Source organism: Plectropomus leopardus, chromosome 10 (genome assembly GCF_026936395.1).
Source record: "Plectropomus leopardus strain MGB_pleo_1.0 chromosome 10, ASM2693639v1, whole genome shotgun sequence".
Classification (NCBI taxonomy): Eukaryota; Metazoa; Chordata; class Actinopteri; order Perciformes; family Serranidae; genus Plectropomus; species Plectropomus leopardus.
In genome coordinates, this window is record NC_142185.1 from 13,601,900 (window position 1) to 13,621,162 (window position 19,263).

The following is a 19,263-nucleotide window of genomic DNA, read 5'->3' on the forward strand; positions in this document are numbered from 1 at the left end:
CTCCAATGTAACTTTCATGGGAAATAATCAGCTCAAATGTAATCTAAATCTTTCATTTCACACAATCTTCTTGCAGTTACTGCATCAACTATTTGGGATAACTGTGCAGTTTATCAGCTGTTCTGTGCTGTTATTATTATGCACTGAATATAATATTAAATATCAATAAAATTGGTCACTTATTTGGAGTCCAAATCTTCAGCTTACTCAATGATAGAAAAGGGGTTCCTTAAGGAAAAGGGTTGAGAACCACTGCCTTAAACTAATCACAAAACTGCTTTTTATTTTTATTGTGGGCCAGAATGTACAGGAACATATGTTAAAGATGGTACTCCTGTACCTCTGTTTTTGAGTGTTCAGGGTTTGTGTGACATCTACCACAAAGATTTTTACAAAATATAATGCATAAATTCAATACTTGTTCATGGCAAAAGTTTGTGGCAAAAACAGATATTAATTTTAACCAGACAGACAAAAGTAGGTTGGGATGTTGAAAAATCCATGTGACTGTGCTTCCATACACTACATGCCACTCCGTCAAATTCTGCGTATCGAATGAAGTACTTTATTAGTATCAGTATCACTTTAAGGGTACTGGTATTGGTGGTGTAATTTTTTAAATGATACCCTGCCCTGACTGCATGTAACATTATTTTAAAATTGAGTTTTCTTTAACTTAGAAGTTAAAGCCACAATTCCAAATTTGTGCAAAGGAATGAGTGACATATACATCTGAATACAACACGTGCCACATTCCAAATTTTAGTGAAAAAGTCTGCGTTTTACGTAACACAACAAGATGTCACTGAAATCAGACATTTTTAAATACCACACATAGGGATTTTAATGTCTCAATGACTGACAGGTTACCATCACCTCTGCTGAGTGCTCGTCCCACCTGAGCTCTAGCACCACCCAAAATTGGATTTTTTTTTGTCTCCAACACTGAGAAAGAAAACTCCAGGCTTCAAAATGTTTCTTCACAAACCTGTGGGTGACCCTGCTTCCATGTTTTCCTACAGCCTAAGTTGAGGTCAGATCAGTCAGAAATATAGTACATATATATAGCCTTCCTGCTCCTCATGCACACATACTTGGAATGCCAGTTGGCATATTCTACTTTGCATAACAACTTGGCACCAAAATAGCCCTTCCTGTGTGCTCCGTCCTGTGGTGTTCAGAGCTATTCCTGCACAAACACGGTACCTAAGGCAGCTTACGCATATCAGACTTGCTGGTAACCCCGGCTTCATCAGAATTCTTTACATTCTGTAACACCATAGTAAGCTCAGTGAGCTAATACCATGTCAGTGTATGAGCAGACCAAATTCTTTAACACACACGTACCTGGTGCCACTTTTCCTGTTTTCTGTTTAACTGGCATGTCAAGTTCCAAAAATGTGCTATTCTTACTCTGTGATAGCATCACACAAAAATCACAACCAGAACTCCTGTCCCTGTCTGTGCTCTGTGACACTCGCTCTACAGTTACTATGGATAATGACAACTGAGAGTGGAGGTGTGTCCCTGACAACGAAACATCCTAACAACAATGACATTAAAGCCATATTAACCTCATACTTTTTGATGGATCAGCAGCTTCTTTAAACAACTAGTTTCATTGGCTGCTGAGAAAAATCTTTTCATACTGCATTGTAATAGGATTGTTATGGTGAAACCTCTTATATATAAAAGTAATAATAAAAAAACATCACTAGGTATGATTAAGGGACTAGTGTTGTCACGTGGGAAAAAGTTCATAATGGTTGATAACACACTGCAGTGTGCCTGTCCTCCAAACTGTGTACTTACAAGCGAGCATAAAAATCACAAAACTCCTTATAGACTTTGACATCACTCTTTCGTCTCTGGGACTTGGACACTGGCACCTCATCCTCTCCCCCATCACCGCCCTGAAGCCTCTGGTGGTACCCATTCATCTCCCCATGATGAACATGGTCCGGGGCTTCTCCATCCTCAGGTATTGAAGGCGGCAGGACACGACCGTTTATCTCCATACTTGGGTACAACAGTCTGAATTAACTGCAGAAGTCCAGCTAGCACCTGTATTAAAGTCCCTGCTGTCAAACACTCCAATAGAAATCCCCTCTGTTTGTCCAATACAAGTTTCCAGTAATAGCAATCCAGTAAGCAGTGGGAGCTGTAATCCACATAGCAAGAGGGAGACTGAAACACTGATCAGACTGCACTGGGAGTACTCTCCCTCTCTCCCTCACATTCACACACACACACCCTCTTTCTCTCATTCCCACATCCACTCTTGCTCTTTTTTCTCTCACATACTCACACACTCACCCCCCTCCTGTCACACTCGCTGTCTATTCTTGGGCAGGTTACTGAAACTAAAGAGCCCACCCTGACGCCTGAGCAGACAGAGGTCACTGTGCCATCACACACACACACACACACACACACACACACACACACACACACACACACACACACACACAGCCTTAGCTGCATTTAGTGATGTTTTATACCCCTGATATCTGCAGTCTATGACTAATCTCTAGCCGTGCTTTCCATCTGTGTGTAAAACAGCTGGAACTCTCAGCTTTCTGGCAGATATAACAGCGTGGCTCCAACTCCAGGTATTGCGCAAAATGGAAATGTCACACAAGAAAGCGGAGAAGCTTCAGTGGTGAGATACAAATATGACAGAAAAAGAACAAATAACACATTACTGTTTATGTCTGTTAGTGAATAAACACATTGAAGGAGGAAATCCACACGCAGAGGCGGAAATTGGAGCCAGATATTGTCCAATCATGATGCAATTAAATTCCTGTTTAAAATTATCTTGGCAAGAAAAGTCCCACAAACTACAAAAAAGAGTGACAAGAAAGCAACAGGAAAATTAGTTTTTAAAAGAGGGAGGTTATTGGAGAATTATACAAATGAATATAATAACAATTATTATTGCATATTTGGAATTATCACAGTACTTTTTAAGGGTAATTTTCATGTTTGGTATTTTACTTTTCTGTTTTTGCATATTTTCAAGTAATCTTGTCACCTTTTTACAGATTTCTTGTTAACTTTTTTGGCCATGTCTTGTTGAGTTTCTGATTGCATTCTGGCCATGTTTTTAACAGAAATCTAATTAATTAATTTCAAAGAGTCAATACAGACGTTTCACACTGCTGATTTAAACTGCATGTGGGCTCCCCTTGTTTGGGTCGCTCTATACACTTTCACATTCCCCATTTCCAAATAAATCCTACCCCACTACTAGTAAACCATGAGATGTGACTGTTTATGAACTGCTTATTTTTTTCCTGACAGGATTAAAACCGAACATAATGGAAACATGTTATTTGTCTTCTCAAAGCGACCCAAAAGAACAGCTTAAAACATATATCTGAAACTAACAAGGGCTACAATTATAAAATATGTTAATAGTCCTCAGAAACCCCATTTTGGACTACAGGCATTCCTTCAAACCCGCAAATCTGTGTCTCCTCTGGGTAAATGATAGCTCTAAATGTGGTTAAACTCAACTGGCATCTCAAATTAATGACCACTTCCCAAACCATCAAAACAACATCAAGCCAGAACTGGAAATACACTCCAGTGAGACAAACATGTTCGATGCTTCACGGGAAAACAGCGTCTGTGTTAATCTTGCAAAACCAAGGCATGTGCATAAAGAGCCAAAACACAAAGTTCTAGACCCTTGTGTTTATGTGTGTGTGTGTGTGTGTCCAGCTGAAACGTGTCTCTGAGTCCTTCAGTATAACATTCTCCTACATGACTCCATAATTCTACAAATAGACACCTAGTGAAGCCTCAACTCCAAACTAGGTGCTGGCAGCTGCTGTTTGTGTCTGTGTGTGTGTGAGAGAGAGAGTTTGTATACATAGTTGGGGCCAACTCTACCTCCTCTGGAAGGGGCTGCTTAACCTAATATCCAAAATCATCAAAATCCAGCTTTTTAGGGGGCATTTGTTTCTTGAATGTATCATCTTTTCGAAATGCTTTATATAAGCATGTTTTGCATTCTTTTCTGTGATTAAGTGTAGCGTGGCACTGTAAAGGCTCCTGCTACTCAAAAACACCCCAAATTTTAAATCTGTTAAACTATTTGGTATCTATGAAGGGCTTTTCTGGGTCCTAAAATGAATGACATAATGAGCCAAACATCTCACCAGGCACCATCTAAAGCTCAATAGCCTATCCAAAGCCGAACAATGACAGCAGGAAAGTCTCCTGTCCTGAGCTGTGGCTCTGTTGGGAATCTCATCTACTGGGAACCAGTGTTGATTGATGGAGGTACAATGGACAGAGGGTGGGTGCTCAACAGGAAACACACGCAATCTTTCCTCCAGATTACAGGCACTGCCATGTCACACGGTGTTCCTCCTTAAAATTAGAGCTCAAGACCTATTCAGCAAGAACTGGGCTAAATCAAACTTCAGCATCACGCATTTTTCAGGACTGCTTACATTTAGAGTCACAATAATTGTGTTGAGACTAAAAATATCACTGTGGCACACTGTTTTTTTTTCGAGACCAACTTCTATTTACAACAACAGACAAGGGATTAGACAACATTTTCCACTGGGATACAACAAAAAATGCAGACACAATTTTTCCTTTCTCTCTAGCTCTGGGATACACACATACACACACACACACACACACAAACAAATAGAAAGGGTAATAAATTAAAGTTTCATAACATGGAACAGATGGGAAGACAAAACATGTTCTTGCTTTTGCTTAAACAGTGAACTCCTTTGTGACAGTAATTTCCACTTTGCACTGTTGCTTTGCCAGCGCCGGACGTTATCATATACTCAACCCTAACAGATCACAGTGTCAACAACCAACTACTGTAAAGATATTATCGTTTAAATTCATTACATTCATTCACAAACTTCCTGAAATACCTCATTTTTGATACTGAGACAATACTGTAGCACTGACAACTGTTGCTTTCACAAAATGAGACTTTTGATAAATAATCATCAGTCATTTGGATATAATAATAACACAGCTAAAACAGTCTGTTAAGTTTAGAAAATTACCACTTTACTGTAATGCAGCCTTTCAAACCAGGACAGCTCTTTTGATATTACAATATCTAAATCTAAGACAACATAACTGTGTTCAGTCAGATGAAAGGCTCAGACCACACACACAAAAAATCATGCCTTTGTCAGTTAAATGAACAAACATATTTTAACTGAAAGAGCAAAGGTTTTAATGTTTAACAGAGAGAGAGAGAGAGAGAGAGAGAGAGAGAGAGAATGTGAGTGCTGATATGAGCGTCAACCTGAGCTTAAAAATGGCTACAGCAACTGTCAGCAGTCGACAAAGTGTCTCTGGTGTGACCCCGCTGCGGATAGGATTTTCAGGCTTCCTTATTGGCTCATTAGAGGTCACTGGAGAGGTCACAGGTCAGGTTGGAAAATGATGTAGGAAATATAGGCTCCTGTTCCAACGGACTGACCTCTCTTGCTATTTTAAAGGTATAAAGTTTATTTTCAAACAGAGAAGGATCTGTGTGTGGTTTTGAGTTTAATATTTCTATTACATTTTCCACGAAAAAAGTAAAAAAACAAAAAAGTGCACTAGGCTAAAAAGAAGGCATGATACCTCTGTATCCTTAAATTTGGACAAATGAATAAATCAACTATAAACAAAATATGAATATTTATATAGTGTGTGTCTTAAACAGTAAAGCCACAACTTCTGATCCCCCAGGGATCATCGGACAAGGGTTTGTTTCCAGTGTAAGCCCCGAGGACTATTTTACAGAATAATCTGCTTGGCACAGTAACAGTGGGCCTCAATGAGGATGAACCTCCATTCACTTTCAGTTGGTGCTTGTTTGGTGATTAATTGGAATTGGTCCAATAAGCTTGTCACTGAATTCCTATTTTCCCACTTAAATCTGAACTAATGACATATTTTCTTTACACTGATTTTGACTGTGTTTATCTAATAAGGATGGATTAGGCTATAATATACACTGGATTCCACATTCTCAAAATAATTCAGAAAAGAAGATTAGGGTCACTGAACTGAGCCAATCTGAAATCTGATGGCCAAAATAATCAAGGCAACTAATTTTGACAGTTGTTCTCTCATAAGATTTAATAAAGCACACACTTCTGCAGGTAAAAGACATTTATATTACAGATTATTTCTGTTTAAAAATGTTCTTAACCGGACTCTGAGCCGGTGTGAGAAGAGCAGATTTGGGCAAAAGACACAAATCAAACACACTCTGCTCACACACCCTCGCTTCCCCTCACCCACTGTGTCAACAGCAACCATGGCAACAGAGACATAAGGGCTGCTTGGGTAAAACCATTTTTCCTTTGGCAAGGCATAATGAGTTTGCACACTAACACAAGCACACACACACACACACACACACACACACACACACACACACACACACACACACACACACACACACACACACACACGCACGAAACACAAAGTGCAACACACTGATTCAGTGACTGTGCAAACATAATTCATCACTAACATTTCCTTTGTTCTGCACTTTTTGTTCCCGACGCCCATTTTGACGTGCACTATCAAGGGTCAGTACCACTTAACTCTACAGGACAGTCTGGAACACACAGCCCAGCGGATTACATAACACGGTATAAGTACTTTATTAAATATACTGTTAAAGAAACTGCAATTTACTTTTATGTTACAAATGTTTTTGGTGATAAGAGGCTGCCAGGTTCAGTTACAGGCTCGTTTACAAATCCCTAATTCACAATGTTGCTGTAATCATGATCTTGTAAATGGACACATTTTACATGATAAGGTCTGCTTTCGCCATGGTGTATCTCATTTTGAGTCAGTGGCGCTACTTAGTACCAGGAATGAGTCTTAAAACACGGAAAGGAGTTGGTCTTTCAGCACTTCCGGTTCCCTAGTCTAAAAGTTAACATTTTTTTTAGTGGATTTTTTTGGTTAGATGCCTGAAATTAGGTCTGTAGTTAATACATGTAAACTTTTCTCTCTGCATTTTGAATAAACTTCACAGGTGGTTTGAATGTGTGACATTACCTCGCTTTGGTTCAGATGGCATAACATTTCTTGTAAAGAGTAGACTTGTGACTGTCCTTATCATGTTTAAATTTCAAAATGCTGCACACAACAGAATGCTTCACTCTGAGCATGTTTTTTTAAAATCAAAACTAAAAGCATAATTCTCACCACCCCTGATGGGGTTTCCTTAATTCTGTCTCTCTCTCTGTTGTTTCCTTCTCTAACATGCTTTGTTTCTGCAGCAACTGTGGTTGTACGCAGTTGTGTCATTTATTTTTGCAGATGCTCAACGCTTGATTTGATGCAGACAAGGTGTTTGCTTTGCGATTATACATTTCTGAGTCTTGTGCTTTGCTTGTTTAACGCAGTGATGCTGCAGAGTCACACATTATATCCTCTCTGAAAGCTTTACTTTGATTAAGTGATACTAAGTGCAAATATTGAGCTTAGGATAAGATTTTACAGTGTAACAACAATGAGACACCTTATTACTTCTGCATTGCATAAGAAAGAGGGAGGCTGTATGGTAAGAAATGAAGTGTTTGTGATTTGACTGAGGACACTTCTTAAGAAGGAGCTCCTTTTCTCCACATTCCTCACGTTACTACACTCCACTAATCACTTCAGGATCACACACACACACAAAGAGAGAGACGAACACAGTGAGAGAGTGGGGGAGACAGATAGGTGTTTGGAAGCCAAAATGGATGTTATTGTATTGTGAAACCAATATTGCAAAAGACTGCATATGTTGCACATTGTGGTCACACAACCTGTAGGAATTCAGCCAGCAGCTGCAGTATTTACTCATCAAATACTCCACCACATTTCACCTTATCTATCCCTGTCAATACACGAAACACAGAGAACTTTTCTTCAAAGGATCTTTGGTTATGTTTCTGTAGCAACACTAACATAAATGAATCAGAGAGGGGCTGTCAATCAGCTCCAGTTAATCATGACACAACCAATGCAAAAGACCACGACACCACATTAAAAACATTCAGAGCAGAAGATTTAGCTGATGATAAATAGTTCACAAAACAGAAAAAAACAACAAAAAACCCTAAACTATTACTGTTATGAAAAAAAAAACTTTGAGAAAATAGGGTCCTATCTCGCAAACAATTTGTCAAGAAGTGTGACACACAGCAGAGAAACTGTGGGATTAGGAAAATCAGCTGTTAGGAATGTTAGGAAATCAGCTGATTTTAAAGGTCATGAGAAGCACTTCACATTTTAGCACATTTTAAAAAGAACCCAATGAAAATGGCCATAGCTATTTAGACAGCCAATGGGGATGCTGGAAATTCTATTTACTGTTCATTTCTTTGTTCTTACGTGGTCATTATTGCACCGCAACGTTTCTATCTGGAGCAATTTCAAACTATACATGACTTCTGATTTTGTGTGTCTTATACTGAATAGAACACTTCTAGTTAACCCTTTGAAACCTGGGGAAATTGGTGTAATTTCTCTCAAACAGATGGGAAGAAGTTAATAAACAATTGAAAAAGGAATGACTTAGAAATAGCAAGAAATTCATATAAAGTACAAGAAAATTACCTGAAAATTAGCAAATAAAACCCCAAACAAATCAAGGAGAGAAATTAAGAAAGACCTGAAAAAACTGCGTAAAAGTCACAGTTATTTCGTAAAATAGACAATTGTGACAATCAGATATATAGTTTTCTGGATTTTTTATCCCTGGCTTTTACAAAGACTAATTTCTTGCAATTTGCAAGACATGTATTGCCAAGTTGCTAATTGCCTTTTTTTCCATGTGTTTGACAGAAATCAAACCAATTTTCTCAGGATTCAAAGGCTTAAATACTTGTAAAAAGTGTCTGAATGCAGCACGAAAAGTGATGTCGATCCAAGTTTCAAAGGGTTAAAATGACTGCTACATATTGAGAAGGACAGGTGGTGGTCAGATTATCAGCGACACAACATAATATAACGTGAGTAAAACACCAGCACAAACAGAACTCATCACAGAGCTGAATCAACATTTCTCATCAATAATTTGACAGAAGATTAAAAGCCCTTCAGAGGTAGACTCACCTGAAGCTGTCCCCTGGCAGACTTCCATAGCTGTCTGGTCTCTCCTGTCTTCGCCTGTACAAGTCTGAGTTTGACAACTCTTTCAGCCTCAAAGAGTTCATCTCCCCTTCGCCTTTCTCCCTCCCTTCCTTCCTTCCTTCCACTTGTCTGCTGCAAACACTCAGTCCACAGTAACACTGAAGAAAGTGTGTGTCAGTGCTTGATCCAAATAAAAAGATCAAGTGTTATGCCTCCCTCTCTCTTTCTCTCTCTCTCTCTCTGTCAAACACACCTCCAGGGCTCACACCCTTGAGGAAGGACACATGCAGAGGTGTGGTTTCACTGCTTGCACACCTAGCAAATACTTCTTGCTCCTCCTCCCCCTCCTGCAGCAGGTAGAGGGAGAGAGCGCCTCGGAGAAAAAGAGGAAGAGTCGCAGAAGGAGCGAGGGCCGTTGCCCTCTGTGGCCTTTGCCCTGCCGTCTCTATTCACCACCTACATCTATCTGGCTCATTCCTCAGTTTAAAAAGAAGGCCACATCAACAAGGGAGAGAACAAACAGAAGAGAAAAAGAAAGGCCATTCCCACACACACATATGCGTACAATGGTAGGCTGTCTGACCAGATGATGATGTGGAACAGAGATGCACTTATCATGCACACATCTATCAACATGTCATCTGAGGTCGGCGTCTGGGCCTGATTCATACTATATGTTCAAGGCTAAGACAAAAATCTATACTTCAGAGGTATACTTATATCATCTTTAACATTTTTGGCAAGGATCCCTCATATTTGGTCATTAGAGGCAAGTTACAAAGACTTGTATGAGGGCAGGATATTTTAAAGGTCAACTATAAACCCTTTAGTCAATAATACCAGTATATATGCACGAGATAATAGTTAATATGAACCAGAATTTTTTCACTGAAAATAAAATTAATATGAAAAAACTATGCATATTTAAATACGCATAAAATTACATGTAGGGTATGTACTACAGCTTTCTTTATATCAACATGATATCACACAATAGAGCAGATAAAATCATTATCTAAAGTAGTACGTTTCAATTTATGAACAGGGGTATGAAAAAGTTTTACATACCAGGGGTGGGCGATATAGCCCTACAATTATATCATGATATTTCAGGGTATTTTGCAATAAAAGTATTCTTGATGACATTAAAAAATACAAAAAAAAATGTTTTTAATTTCAATAACATATAATTGCCAAAGAATATTAAACATAAAAACCAGGAAAACAGGACAAATCCCAAAATATTCAGTTGTTTTTCCACCTAGACTTGTAGGCTCCGCCATTTCTTCTTAACACCTGGGGAATTTTGCTTTCAACCATGCTTGTTGCTGCCATGCATAACAGTATGACATTGTTACGTCAAAAATACTGAACATTGCAGTTATCACGATATGATTTTTTTTTTTTAAATATGCAGGTATTATCATAAATGATGTGATATGACACACCCCTATCACTTGCAATTTCAATTTCTGTGAAAGTTTTGCTGTAGAGAAAACTTTTGAGCAATGGGTCATATCAAACCTGATATATCAATGTTTGGATAAAAACATTGGTACATGACAGTCTTACGCAGGCCAGTAGTAATAACAGTGTTTTGAACACAGTAAGGAGCAATATCAGGTACAAAAAAAACACACTCAAAAAAAAGCAAACCTGCGGTCAGTCTGAACAGCAGCTTGTTTCTAAGGCTGGGAACATCCACGCCCGACTAAAGCAGCACTCTGTGGAGAAATGCCACCAAAATATTTTCACAGTTCAAGTGTGCACTGCTCTTCAAATCGACTTGAGCTCCTTCATTGTAAACTGTGAGATCACCTCCCACCAGAAAGGGAAAATGTCAAACCATGAATAATTCATCACAATGTTATGTGGGAAAAAAAGAGATCCTCCCAAACAGACACAAAACACAGCAGATGCACATTTTCAGACAAGTTGCCTACCAGACATGAAGCTGTGACATCATCAAAAGCCGGCACAGGATTGGTCAGAAGAGACCAAATAAGCAAAGTCAAGACGCAGCCAAAGAAGAAACAGATGTAAAGAGAGCATCTCTGTAAAACAGAGCATGCAGTCTGGTTGGAGATGTAAATCGGCTCATTTAGGTTATCTGTGTTTGTTCTGCGTACACTATCCACGCTACAGCCGCAACTGTCACTAGAGATATTACAAAAGAGTGAAAGTTTGATGGTGTTAAATGGCCGTGGGCAGACTCACGGCTGACAGAAGTCATGTATCTCCTTAATATGTACAGACAGGTACATGCTCTATGAACAGTCACACACCATGCAGATTCACCTTCAGCAGCCTGCCTTGACCTGTTCAGCATTCCACATGTGTTTGACAAGCACACACACACACACACACACACACACACACACACACACACACACACACACACACACACACACAAAGTCAAAGCGTAAATGAGCCTCACATCTCAGAGCAGCTGCAGCGGGGTCACAGTAGCAGAGGCTGACATGTCTGTGTTTGCTAGAACATTCATGATGAATCATCGCTTTAGGCCAGGGCTGGGCAATTATCGGTGTTATATCGATATCAGGACATGAAACTAGACATCATCTCAGATTTTGGAATTTGTAACTTCATAAGTGTTTGCTGGTTTTAAAGGTTGTGATATAGGAAAGTGATGTGATTTTCTGAACTTACCAGACTGTTACAGCTGTTCAATTATTTGTCTTTACCTACTTAGTCATTATATCCACATTACTGATGATTATGCATCAAGTATCTTATAGTGTTAATATTTTATGAAACCACCAGTACTCAACCCTACAATAATGTCACAATTGCTATATCAAGATATTTGATCAAACTTATTCCGATATTTGATTTTCTTTATATTGCCCTACTTTAGGGTTTATGTCTGAGATCAGCTCACTCACAATTTAGGATGTGCATTTCTCTCAAAATTCAAGACCTGGTAATTGCCATAAAACTGAAATCTAAATGTGCTGGGTTAGTAGAGCTGCAACGATTAGTTGATTAACTTATTAGTCTATTGGCAGAAAATTAAGTGGCAACTACTTCAAAAATCGAATAATTGTTTTGATAATTTTTTTAAGTGAAAAAAAAAAAGCCAAACATTTGCTGGTTTTGTGCCTCTTAAATGGGTTATACACCATTTACAAAATTCATACACTATTCCTATGGTCTAAGACAGTCCAAAAATATTAGCAAACATCAACAACTCTCACCTAAATCTACAAGCTAGAGTACTAAAACTCAAATTTGTGATGTCATGAGATATATCTATGAATTGGAAAGATTCTATAGATTACAATATATATGGTTACAATTTTGTTTAAGAACTGAATATACTGCAAGAAAAAAGCCATTTTGTATGTCAAAAAGAAAAACATTTTGTGGTTCCAAAAAAAAGGCTCCAATTTTTTTGTCTATAGAGAAGCTCCAGACTTTATACTTGATGAAATCACAAGTTTGAGAATTTCTTCTCTGGTTTCTGGCTTTGAGAGAGAGTAGCTCATGTTCACAAATATTAATTGAACTTTCTGGGAAATAACATATCAAGATTCTTGAACAAGGTGGCGTTGCCCTCTAAAGATGAAAATTTAATGCATTTGTTTAACACAAGTGAACAGCTTTGGATTTTTGGACCGTTGAACGGATAAAACATACCATTTGATGACGTCGCCTTGGGCTCTGGAAAATTACACATGGCACATTTCACTTTTTTCTGACATAACAAAACAAATAATTATTCAAGAAGATCCATAATTAAAATATGTGTTTGTTTAAGCCCTTATGGTAAGTAAAAGTGACAACACATTGTGCCATTTGCTCTGGATTACACATTGTAAGTGTGAAATGTGTAAGTAAGGGCAGAAAAATTACCACAGTGGCATTTCAAATCTTATGCTGTGTTTTGGATTGAAATTTTGTGCTGGTATTAATGTGTGGAGATATCTGTCTTTTTCCATGCATTGACACTGTGTCCTCACACACACGCAGAGTTGAGCAGACATTTCACAAGCTGCAATCGCTCCAAAAACATCCTCTCTGCTGAATGAGTGCACTGCCACTGTGTGGACAACAGCGGTACAACAACTATCTTATTAACCTCAAACCTCAACACTGCAAACCTAACACACTGTGATGGTTAAATATGTCTCAGATGTACAGCTGACAGTTCATGGGGTTGTATTCAGCATTTTCAAAATTGACAAAACTGACTGAACATTATTTCTTACCCTGCTGTTGTGCATAAAGATGAATTAACCATTTAATCTTTTCTTTTCATTTGATACAGGAGCTTTTTTTAATGATGAATTAAAATAAATATGACTCTTGGCATTGCTTACACGCATAAGAGGAAGTATAAACACATGTACACAAAAGTCCAAATGCCAAAGTGCAAATATGTATGCACTAAAATATCTCTTCCTAAAAGCTTGGCTGTTCTCAGAAAAGAAAAGCACACAATACAACATACACTGGTACACAGATCATGCGCACAGCTCTATAATTAACATAATGGCTCTTACATCTAACATAAAGCAAGTAATGAAGCCTGAAGCTGATGCTACAATAATTGCAAAATTTTCTAACGGCAATATATAGTAATCTTACCATTGTCTGGTGTCAGACTGTGGTGAAGATACTTTTGTTGCTGCTAAAGTCCCTTTGCTGTCACTGCAAACACTACTGTCGTTATCTTAGTCTGTGTGGACACACCACTTCCTGTTTGCTATGGTGAGCGCGCACGCGTTTGTGTGTGTGTGTGTGTGCGTGTGTGAGGGTGTGAATGTTTGTGTCCACTTGTGCCTATGTACCAGTATGTGTTTGTGGGAGGTGGGTTGATGTAAAAGCCAGTACACAAACATCCAGCCCTGTGTGCCTCCCAGAGTGTCTGTCAGGGTGGACGTGGGGTGTGAGGAGGAAGAGGAGGAGGAAGATTCAAGGAGATAAAAGGTGGCGTAGAGTCATGAGTAAGAAGGTGTGAGGAGGTATGAGAAACCTTCTGTGACTGAAAGGATAATCAAGTAGTTCACATAGACCTGCCATGTTTAGTGTATCTCAGTGTAAAAGAGGTGAAAGGCCAATCCCAGTGACCACACTGACTGCCACTGGCACAGTCTGCTGGCTGTGTGCATGATCCATCATAATCATGGGTGTGCCTTAAAATGCGCAACACAACTCTGCCATCGCTGACTGTTTTGCAACTGTTTGTGTTGCAACTTGACAACAAAATATGATAAATAATGCAGTGAAACTTGAGTTAAAACTTAATGCAACACTGAAATACAGAATGTACACAGCATTAGCACTGGCTGCAAAACGAATGTTAACATAAGGATAAAAGAGTGCAAAATATCTGCAGTACAAACAGAATCAAGTGCATAATGTTCAAAACATTTTCTGTATCTTTAACTCATTTCAAGCATATAGATAACTCTCCATTGTCAACTGTAAGAGTGAGGCAACTTGTGCAGATTACTAAGTAAAATCGTCCCACAACACAATAGATTTATTTCTTGTCATTTGTCAGGGATACAAATAATAGAGATGTTCTGAAGTGGGAATAAAAACAGTTAGGCATAACTATATCAGAGTTTACATAAACACACACACACACACACACACACACACACACACTCTCTCTACCATGGAGGAACTGCTGCAACCATTGCAAAGAGGCTGCTATGATGAAAAACTCAATGACAACAGAGCCTCAATGTTTCTCACATGGCTCAGGCAACCTTTCAGAATCTCTGGATCTCATTGTGATGAAAGCAGTATTTCTTTCATTGAAAAGTTTTGTCAAAGTAGGAGCCTCGTGGTTTTCTGTTCCTTGGAAAATGTTGATGCATAATTGATACTAAAGCTATTATGCTACCTGTTCCAGGTAGGAATATCACAGAGTTATGCCACCTTACTGTTCTGCATAAAAGGTACAATCATGGACTGGAGGGACAGAGTTGCAGACAGCCTAAAGGACGTGACCACAGATGGGACGGGTAGCATTTTGACAACTTGTTATGTTTGCGACCCACTGCCAAGAAATTAAAATATCAGCTAACAGCAGTCCTAAGCGAACCCAGAGAAACAGCGGCTGAAAATGTTGACAAATTGGCGAGACAATGAGGTCCAGGGGCTCCGTACCCTGTGAGCACAGGGGATATCAACTGCTGGGGTTGGTAAACGATTATTGACATTTATGCCATTGTCATTCAGCACTGCTGATGGGAATTTTATGTCACACTAGAAGCCCACACTGCTGGGTTACATGTTACGCCCCTCCCGCCTCTTTCGCTTTCGCAATGCTGACCTGCTGTCTCAAATCACACATGGTGGTTAAGATAATCCTTTACTAGTCCCACAGTGGGGAAATTTACAATGTTACAGCAGCTATGAGGTACGAAGAAGTATAAGCAGCGAAAGAACAATACAATAGTAAAAAGATAATAACAAATATAAAAGTATTAAAATGTTACATAACAAAAAACAAGGTGCCACACATGATTAAAAGAACAAGGTACAAAACAGTAACAACTTATTGCACATGGAGATTATTGCATGCGTGAAAAATTGCACTTTTTGAATAAGTCCAGTACTTACACTGTATAAGTTATTGGAAAATTATTTAAAAACTAGGGAAAAATGTCCAGAAAACCATTTTATAACAATTATATTTATTTATTAATTTACATTTATGTCACAGAAATAAAACTACATTTATTTTTTAAATGTTCTGTTTTTTTTTTATCAATATCTTGTTTGGTTTTTATTTTTATTTTTTGTGCTTATCTTCAAGCAATTTTATTGTAACTTAACTAATTTCTTGCTATTTTTTGGGCCACATGTTGTTAAGTTGCTCTTTGCCTTCTCCCGATGATTTTGAAAGAAATCAAACCTATTTGTTCAGGTTTTAAAGCGTTAATGTTCTTCCAGAGCATCAGATCGTGGGATATCCAAACCTCAATATTTCAAACTACTCGAGAACTACTGCATCAGTCATTAATTCAGTGTTGTATAAATATGCTTCAGTGTAAGTCGCAAAAAACATTCCACACTCCTTCACACCACACGCGTCAAGTGAGTACACACAGTCTAAATCCTAAGTCACACCAGTTCACCGCTCTTCCAAACAAGGACAAGTCCACACTGGAGACTGGGACACTCCTCTAAGCTCTAGTTGTATCAACACAGTGTGGAATCAGATGAAAATGTAATACGCTGGGAATGCAGCAATCCCCGGGCCTTTAAAAGACTTGCCCTCTAACAGCTTTTAGTGTCCAGAGTGCTTTATAAAAGCCAGATTCATCCCGGGCCATAATTAACTCGGCAGTGCACACAGTAGAATTCACACTGGTGGAAAAAATATGGCTCTGAAAAGCAGTCCCCGGGGAAGGGATGGTCAGGAAGTGGTTCAGAGAGCAATAACTACTGTCCAGCCAGTTTGTGTGGACATTCTTGTGCAGGGAGGAGGTTGATCTGCAGAAAATAGAGGGACATCCTCTTTCCTTCTTTAAGCTGTCATTCTTGATGCTTTTCAGTGAGTCTATCACTTCTTTGTAACGTTTGAGTGAAGCTATTTGGGGTTTTTATTATCAAAACCATATAATTGGTGTGGTCGAACCTCTGATTCTCCTGAACTTCAGTTTGTAAATACTGATTTTATTGTGTTATTATGTTTATTTATTTCTTCTTCTTATTATTATTATTATCATTATTATCAGATGTGTGACTATGTAAATTATTCCTGAAAACCTGCTAAAGCAATGATCCATAGAAGTCTTAAAGAGATTAAATAGGGGATCTTGGCTCTGAAACTATATTGGCACACTGGTTAAATTCAGTAAATGTATGAGGTAGAAGTTTCTGACATCTGATGCATATTTACTATCATTATTATCCATTGTAAGATAGAGATAATGTTGGAATCAATGTATTTATTAGAAATATGTTAACTGAAATAAAAAAAATACCAATTAACAAGCTTTATCTAAAAATAGCATGATGTTAGGCAGTTGGCAAATCAAACTACATTGTATTAACACAAATGCTAAGTTTACTATATTTCTGTATGTTTTATGAATACTATAAAGTTTAATTAAATACTCATTATTTAATCAGAGCAGAATGTAACACTTTGTTTTCTACACTTGGACCATTTTTCTGTTCGGTTGACCTTACTTCATCACATCTCTAAATTGCTGAGCGAGACAAATGAATAAATAACGTGGAAATAAGTGAAAATTCAGTCTGATTATCAAGCAAGAGCGTTTTCCTTGCTAGCAGGGGGAAGTCTAATGAGCTCAAAAACAACACACACACAGAAATTGACATGTCAAGTAAGAAAAAGAGAGGAAAGGATGTGACAAGAAACAACTTGCCATAGAGTGAAAAAGAGGTTTCAGATTTCAAACACGTCTATTGACTTATTTTGTTACCTTTCCACAAAGGAATTACACAATAAAACCTGCTTCTTTAATATCCTTCCTGCAGATAATTAATTTGACCACTGCTGAATTTTGAAATATCATCATTTGTGATGTACCACATGGCCTCAATGAGAAATTTTCTAGGTGAAAGAATCAAAATAAATCTGGGTCACACAATTTAATTTCTTAAGGTGAGATCTGAGTATCTGGCCAAGGTAATTGTTGATTTGTTTTTTTACCACTACATGTAGATACAATAATGCAACAAAACTGAGCAAAACTGCACTGATATTCCTATAATTTACAACAATGTCTTCTCTAGATCTACCCAGCTGTCAGCTGTATAGTCTTTGAGGCTAAGGGACTGCCAGAAGTCATGTTTTCTTTAAATATCGGTAAAATGACACCATCTATCTGAACCAGAAAGTGTAAAAACAGAAATTATAGTTGGATTTCCACATTTCGGAATGTCCTTGGACACATTTTGAAACTTCATCAAGATCACTTTATCCTATGTCACATATCACATCTTGCTGAAAAATGAAGCGTTTGCACAAACAAGCTTGCAAGAGTGAAAAACGTAGATAAACTTAATTAATCCCACACCGGGGAAGTTCACACATTACAGCAGCTCAAGAGTCAGAGGCAGAGAAAATTGCAAAAAAGTGATTTAAGTGCAGAAAAGGATATGACGTTACAAAATAAAATGAGACACAGACTAGATTTTAAAAAACAGAATCATTAAATATAAAATCTAGATACACTATACACACCTTTTACCTGTACAGATACTATATGTACGTGATTGATAGATCTCCAGAATAACTGAAATTATGTATAGTATATCTATTTAAAAAATGTAGAAACATGGCCTATAAACATTATTGCACAGTAAGTGGTAAGATATTGCACAGCAGGAAACTGCACGTTACACAGTATAAATAAATGCATTTCTAGCAGCAATGGTGATTAAAAGGACTTTATTTTCAGACCTGCAGTTCACGCTGTACGACGCACGAGTGCTCAGTAAGCGCCAACAGTACTTATTAAACCAAACTGCATTAACATCTGTCTCCTTTTTTCTGTCTGGCACTTCAACAGGACCCTGCAGATACGCTTTACATCCGCTTACATGTGATAACCAACACAAACTAGTCCAGAAAGTTTGACTCCTGTAAACATCCAGCTGGTATTTTCCAGCAATAACACGGTAGGGGGCGCTGAAGAGCCACTGAAGTGACCAAGTTGAGATTGTAACAACATTTAAGTGACAAACGTTAAGCTAGCTAACGTTAGCTCCACACAGTCAGCGTATAAATGTAACTTTAACTTTCCGCACTTTTCTCTGATACACACGAGTCCGTTTTTTTGTACATGAAAGGCAACAGTGAACTTTGTCAAGCCTGAATTGCAGTTTTCCCAGCCCATGAGAGAATGGAACAAACCGGGGCGGCGTTTTTTCTCCTGAAACTGTCAACTTCCCAACTTATCAGGCAAATGTCTCTGTGAGGGAAACACTTTCAAACTTCTCACTTACCCGTTTGTCATTTCACTAATGCCGAGCATCACTCCGCTCTCTCCTGGACCACACTAGTGTTTTCTGACTTCAGTTGCAGACGTCCAGATGTTGTGCAGTCTGGGATGTAGCGTTTGTTTCCACACAGGGAGCGGAATGGCGAAGACGGGCCTTGTGTCTGTACAACATCCGTCA

General features: G+C 38.4%; 1 protein-coding gene across 5 annotated transcripts in view; it reads right to left on the reverse strand.

The window, feature by feature from the left end:
- The window catches only part of LOC121948778 (LIM and senescent cell antigen-like-containing domain protein 1), a 35,953-nt gene extending 16,690 nt beyond the window's left edge, over window positions 1–19,263 (reverse strand). Inside the window, exon 1 of one of the 5 annotated variants that reach the window (XM_042494242.2) lies at window positions 19,090–19,263. In XM_042494242.2, coding sequence (XP_042350176.1) covers window positions 19,090–19,118 — 29 coding nt within the window. In that variant the 5' untranslated portion in view covers window positions 19,119–19,263. Of the gene's footprint in view, window positions 1–1,812; window positions 2,347–9,108; window positions 9,391–13,737; window positions 13,873–19,089 lie in introns of those variants that run through there. The other 4 variants (XM_042494243.2, XM_042494241.2, XM_042494239.2 and 1 more) reach the window with 4 other exon arrangements.